Source organism: Suricata suricatta, chromosome 11, assembly GCF_006229205.1.
Source record: "Suricata suricatta isolate VVHF042 chromosome 11, meerkat_22Aug2017_6uvM2_HiC, whole genome shotgun sequence".
Lineage (NCBI taxonomy): Eukaryota > Metazoa > Chordata > Mammalia > Carnivora > Herpestidae > Suricata > Suricata suricatta.
The window spans coordinates 9,861,136-9,866,943 of record NC_043710.1 but is presented as its reverse complement, the minus strand read 5'-3'; the positions used below and the strand labels follow the sequence as shown (position 1 = coordinate 9,866,943).

Below are 5,808 nucleotides of genomic sequence, written 5' to 3'. Positions count from 1 at the left end.
CCACGTGCTGGGCATTGTGCCAAATGCTTCTCCAGCCTGGTCTCAATTGGTCTCCCCACTGCCCTTTGGAATAGGAACCATTCCCGTCTCCGCATAACATGGGAAGGCGCTGAAACTTGGGCTCCCTCGCCCCAGGTCACACATGTAGTAGGCAGGGGATTCAGGCCCTGAAACCCCAGTCCGCCCGCCGTCTCAACCTCCAGGTAAAGCCGGTGCTGTGGAATTGCGCCGCCGCAGGAGCTAAGCTGCCAGCACGTGTGGCGATTTAAATGGAAGTTGATTAAAATTTAAACTCTTAAGAATTGCGATTCTTCCAGCACGCCAGCCACATTTCAAGTGCTCACCTTGCCAGAGCAACTGGGTGCCACCTTACAGGACAGTGCAGATACAGAGTGTTTCCAGCACTGTGGCAAGTTCTGCTTGGCTGGGCTGCTCCAGAAACTTGCAGCATTGTGTCCCTGTGGCTCTGTGTGTTCCCCAAGTCCCCACTTCCTCGTCCCTTTGGGTTTCTCGTAACTGGGGTGGGGAAGACTTCTGTGCTCAGGAAGCCAGGACTTTGGCACCAGGTCCTTGGGAAGAGGGCAAAGGAGCAGTGCATGTACATGTAGGGGTCAGAACTAGGCTGAAGATGGACAGGCCTGGGGTCAAGGTCCAGGCTATGTGTACCAGACTCCTGGGGAACAAGAATGGGGTAAGATGACCCAGGAGAGATGAATTACTTGACCCTTTCCCACGGGTGGGAGTGGGCTCAGCCCTGTGTGCACTATAGCCATCAGAGTCTGGAGCAGGTCATCTGACCTCCTGTGACCGCTTGGGGTCCCCTATAATGGAAGCGGATGAAGAAGAGCTCTTTCAGAAGTCAAGAAATTGGTAGGGGAGTCAAAAAGGCCACTAGGAGAGGACCTGCTAAGGAGAAAAGGCCCACTGGACACCCAGGAAGACTTTAGAGAGTTCTAGGAGAACGACCTATGAAAAGGGGGAGAGCATGGCTAAGTGAACCCCCGTGTTCTCCTTGCCTGCTCAGCAGCTCTCACGGTCTTAACTGGTCCGGCTTCATCTCGCTTCTTGACATTCCTTTCTTTCTGTTTCTTCCTGGAATATTTTCGAGACCACCCTAGACAGATCATCGCACATAAACATCCTTGCAGTGTACATTCTAACAGACCATCCCGTTTCTCCTGTGACTGTAATGTCACCGTCGCACTTAGGAAAATCAGGACGTCCCCAGTACCCTGTAATGCCTACTCCCACTTTCACATTCCGCCTGCTGGGGAGAGAGATTCTGAATCCTTAATTACAGAGGCCAGCAACCACCCTCGTGGTTCTGAAATGGAACAGGCCAGCCCTGGAGGGAGGGAGCCCTATCTCGAGAAGCATTAGCACCCGAGCTGGCTTTGCTTGGCGGAAGCAGCAGAACTTTACAGAAAGGCTGTGTGGTCTGGACTCTGGTCACAGACAGAGCTTTCAGCCTTGACTGTTCGGGTACAAGGTGACCTTGGGCAACGATTCAACCTCTTTGAGCCTTAGTTTGCTCCTCTGTGAAATGGAAAAAACAAGAGTACTGGTTTCAAGGACCCATAACTAGGGCTTAGGAAATGGCAGCTGGCATGATTGGGGCCTATTCCTGGCCCTCAAGCTTCTGCAGACCTGGAGGACTGCCTGTCTGGTAAGCAGGCGGGAGATGTCATTCTGCCTAGGTTCTGGGGAAGAAGGCCCAGAGCCCGGGGCCGAGAGGAGAGTGGGCCTCAGTGCCCCCGCGGCCCACACTAGTGCCTCGCCATCTCCTATACAGGTTCTCCCAGATGGTTCAGGACAAGCCCCTCCGCACCTCCTGGCAGCGGAAGATGAAGGAACGGCAGGAGAGGAAGCTGGCCAAGGACTTTGCCCGGCACCTGGAGGAGGAGAAGGAGAGACGCCGGCAGGTGAGGGGCGGGCCAGCCAGGCTGGAGCTCGGGGGTCTGAGCCGGTGACTGCTGTGATGGGCCTGGGAGTGGGGGTAGGGGTGGGGGGGCTCCCACCTGGGCCCAGAGGGAGGCAGGGCGCCTGGCCAGAAGCAGAAATGGGGTCTGGGACCACAGGGCAGGGAAGCCCAGCAGAACGTCCAGCTTAGCCCAGGGCTCCGTGAGACACTCGATGATGGGAAGGAGGAGCCCAGGACCAAGCCCCCCAGTGGCCCTCACTGATGACAGAGGCATTTGGTGAGATGGGCTCAGGGGTCCTCACTCAGATGGAAGAGCCTAAAACCTCATCCCCGAGTCGCTGCCATCATTCTCCAAGAAGCAGCCGCCACTCACAAGGCAGCAAAGTGGACACCCACCCTACACGCTCCTACACTGTCTCCCGGACTCCTCCCCAGGCCAAAGATGCCCCTTCAGAGCTGCCTCCCCGCCGCCCCGCCCCCCCGCCCCACGCCATCTCCGGGAAGCCCCGGGGTGGCACACAGCATATGGGTCCATGGCCATCACACCAGGACTCGCGGTACCGGATGAATGTCCCTTGGTCATGGGAGGAGCCACAAGCACCTCACCCCTGAGCCTGGCCACTGGCTGGGCCAGTCATTTGGTCATCTGTCACCTGCTTTGAGCCGCCCCCAGCTCAGCCTGTGGCCGAGGCCCTGCAGATGGTGAGGCTGCTGCCGAGTGCCAAGTCCTTGTCTCACTTCCTGTGCAGCCCTGACTCCCTCTTGGGCAAGACAGGCCTTCTCGTCACCCCCTCTCAGGAGTGCCCCAGCCTAGCCGTTCTCCTAACAGGGGCCCAAGTCTCACTTCTCCTTTCTCCCCGGGGGCCCAGGCCACCCCTGTTCCGCTGAGAGGCCAGGAGAGGCTCCTGACCGTGCAGCTGCCTTAGAGTGACATGCCCTCGGGCCCCACCAGGGACAGCAGTCAGCATAGCCAGAGGCACTGAATTCCCCATTAGACTCCCAACTAGAACTGTCATCGGAGCGCTCCCAGCGGGCCGGGCCCCATTCCAAGGCCAGTGCATGTGTTCATTCGTTTATTCCTCCGGACAATCCTGTGTGACCCTCTTCGCCTTAAAGACAGGGCATTGAGGCACAGCTAAACAGCTTGGCCAAGGTCACCCATCTGGAAGTAGCAGGTTTGAGGCAGGGCTGGATCGCTTGGGGGCCTCTCCTCTGTAGCCTCCACCCTTCCCAGCCCCACGCCTGGAGAACCTTAGGAGACCCTGAGGGGGCAGGGATGAGGGAGAGGGCCAGGCCTCCCCTTTCCCCTGGCAATTGCTGAGGGACTGGTGCCAGGGGCCATCGTGCACAAGCCACCTGTGTCTCCCCCCGCCCCCATCCTCCTATCTGAGCTGCATGACCAGGAACTTTGTGCCACGGTGGGCCTCTTGACCCTCAGGCGTTCCTCCTCCCTGACGCTCCACCTCCCCACACACACACCACAGTCGGGCCGAGGTGAGAGGGCCTTGCCTCCTCCCTGGGAACTTGGCCAGCTCTCATTCTAGGGCCTAAAAGACCAGTGCAGCCTCAGCTCCCTCACTCAGTCCCTGTCCCTTTGTGTTTCAGGAGAAGAAACAGCGCCGGGCCGAGAACCTGAAACGCCGCCTAGAGAATGAGCGGAAGGCGGAGGTTGTCCAAGTGGTGAGTGTTGTCTTGCTCGGGGGATCTGGACCACGGGCCAGGCCGGGCGCTGTGTTCCAGAGGCCTCGGCACCCCGGCCTCACGGCCGGCACTCCCGTTGTATGTGACCCGGGCCTCCCTTCCCGGGGCACAGGGCAGAGACTGCAGCCGCACTGATGCCTTCTCCTCCCCCCACCTACAGATCCGAAACCCTGCCAAGCTCAAGCGGGCAAAGAAGAAGCAGCTTCGCTCCATCAAGAAGCGGGACACGCTGGCGCTGCTGCAGACGCAGCGCCCCCGGCGGCCAGCAGCGGAGAACTGAGTCCAGGACACGTAGAGGCCGTCTGTGGCCGGCCGCTGTGGCGGACACCGCACTTCTCTGGCTGCCGGTCACACCCGCTGCGGGTGTGGTGGGCACTGCAGCTGTAGCCCCACTCCACCCCACCCCCACCCAGAGTGGCTCTGAGCCGTTGAGGGCGCTCGGGCCCAGAGGGAGCCTGAGGCCTGGCCGAGACCAGAGGAGGGAAGAGGTTCAGCATTCTCCCTCCTTCCCCCTCCATCAAGTGCCTTGCAACCAACAAGAGTAAATTCTCTGGTTCCTCAGGGAGCTGACATCTGGAGGGTGATTCCCCAAATGTTTGTTTCTGTCTCAAGGTCACAGCTCTAACCCAGGCTGAGAGGCTGCAGTCAGGAACCAGCTTCCCTCACACCATCTGGTGATCCTGTCACCCAACAGGCTAAACCCGGCCCTGCTTCCTTCTCCACGCTGAAAGATGAAGGCGGGAAGGTTGCAGGAAGCCAGGTCCCCCCAGTTCTCTCTTGCCTGTACCAGACACCGCAGAAGCCCCAAAGATCTGATTCATGTCATGCAGTCTGCATCAACAATATTTATTGAAAGCCTGCTGCATACAGGCACAACTCGAGGTTTTTGAGGAATACAGAAACCCCTGCCCACAAGGAGCTTTCATTCTGATGGGGAAAACCTAATAAACAAGGAAACAGTATTGTGCGTCAGGCGGCGGCAAGTGCTACAAGTGAGGGAGGGGGCCCGAGGGGGGGCCTGGCAGGGCACATGACGAGGTGTTAAGATGGGTATGTGTCCAGCCAGCTGTGCATCTGCTGTCCGTTTGCTGAGCACTTGCTGTGGGCAAGGCCCAGCACCGCGGTACACAGTAGGCTGGCCAGCCCAGCCTCTGGGAACCCAGCCCGGAGCGGCACAGGTGGCGCTGGACGGAGAGCCCAAAGGGGTTTCTCCCTCCGTTCCTCCAGGGACATTTCATTCACCAGCTCCTGGCAGCAACCCCGCCTTGCCTTGGGACAGACCTGAGTGCAGCCATCTTTGTTCTCCAGCCTGTGGTGGCTAGGGGAAGCGTGAGGCACTGCATGTGCCACAAGGGAGGGATGGGCCCCCTCACATCTGCAAATTGGAAGGGACAGCTGCCCAGCCACTGCTGGCGGGGAGGTGGGTTGCAAAGATTTGGGGATTGCCAGCATTGCCCCCAGGGCATCCCATGGAATACCAGGCCAATATGGGTGTCAGATTTGCAAGGAAATGTCCCATGCTGGGGACTCCGAGGCTGCTGTACAGGTCCAAATACTAAATAAGACCTTAAGCAAAGATGCCCGTTGCATTTGGGTGAGTCTGGGATGACCATGACAGGCCTTGCTTTTGCTACTTTATGAGAAAAGCCTTCTAGAAAAAGAAAGGCCTTGCTTTTCAACCGGGGGCAGCCCTGGGCCAGAGGGCAAACATGGTGCCCCTTGCAGTCATACATTCAGAGCCTTGGGCATGCTGGGGGGTGTTCTTTCACTTAATGGTAACTGAACGTGTAATGTTTGTGCAGACCCTGTACTTTGGGCAAGTGGATTAACCTCCATGTGCCTTAATTTGATCATAGAACCTACCCTGGAGTTGTGGGATACAGCGTCCAGCTCAGTGGACGGTGGCTGAATGACTAAATGAAGAGATTAGACCGGGCCAGTGCTTCCCAAACCTTTCCTCTGTTTTCTACCCCAAAACCCATCACTGGTTTCATGTAAAAACACCCCCCATCCTTTCCCCTCCCACCGTCTGGTAGAGTTGAGCTTCAGGGAGAGTGCGTCCTGCGTGCCGGGGGAGTCCACTACCCACTGGGAGAAATCTTGTGGTGTTCACTGGGTGTCGCCGCCCCGAGTGGGGTCCGCTGACCTGCAGCAGCGGCGCTGACTTCGCCTCCATGGAGAAGGCT

General features: G+C 58.3%; 2 protein-coding genes across 2 annotated transcripts in view; one reads left to right on the top strand and one right to left on the bottom strand.

Annotated features, from left to right (window-relative positions):
- Positions 1-939: 939 nt before the first annotated feature.
- Positions 940-4,584, top strand: CCDC86 (coiled-coil domain containing 86). The gene is made up of 4 exons (XM_029915153.1): positions 940-1,666; positions 1,793-1,922; positions 3,527-3,601; positions 3,783-4,584. The coding sequence occupies exons 1-4, from the start codon at positions 1,596-1,598 to the stop codon at positions 3,900-3,902; spliced, it is 396 nt and encodes a 131-aa protein (XP_029771013.1). The 5' UTR covers positions 940-1,595; the 3' UTR covers positions 3,903-4,584.
- Positions 4,585-4,591: 7 nt separating this feature from the next.
- PTGDR2 (prostaglandin D2 receptor 2) overlaps positions 4,592-5,808 on the bottom strand; it is a 4,436-nt gene continuing 3,219 nt past the window's right edge. Inside the window, exon 4 of the mRNA XM_029915454.1 lies at positions 4,592-4,608. Coding sequence (XP_029771314.1) covers positions 4,592-4,608 — 17 coding nt within the window. The remainder of the gene's footprint in view (positions 4,609-5,808) is intronic.

Bases quoted from the DNA above. Each gene is read 5' to 3' on its own strand.
- CCDC86 (XM_029915153.1), top strand. From the start codon at position 1,596: ATGGCAGCTGGCATGATTGGGGCCTATTCCTGGCCCTCAAGCTTCTGC. The intron at 1,923-3,526 runs GTGAGGGGCGGG...TTTGTGTTTCAG, and splicing joins AGAAGGAGAGACGCCGGCAG to GAGAAGAAACAGCGCCGGGC. The intron at 3,602-3,782 runs GTGAGTGTTGTC...CCCCACCTACAG, and splicing joins AGGCGGAGGTTGTCCAAGTG to ATCCGAAACCCTGCCAAGCT.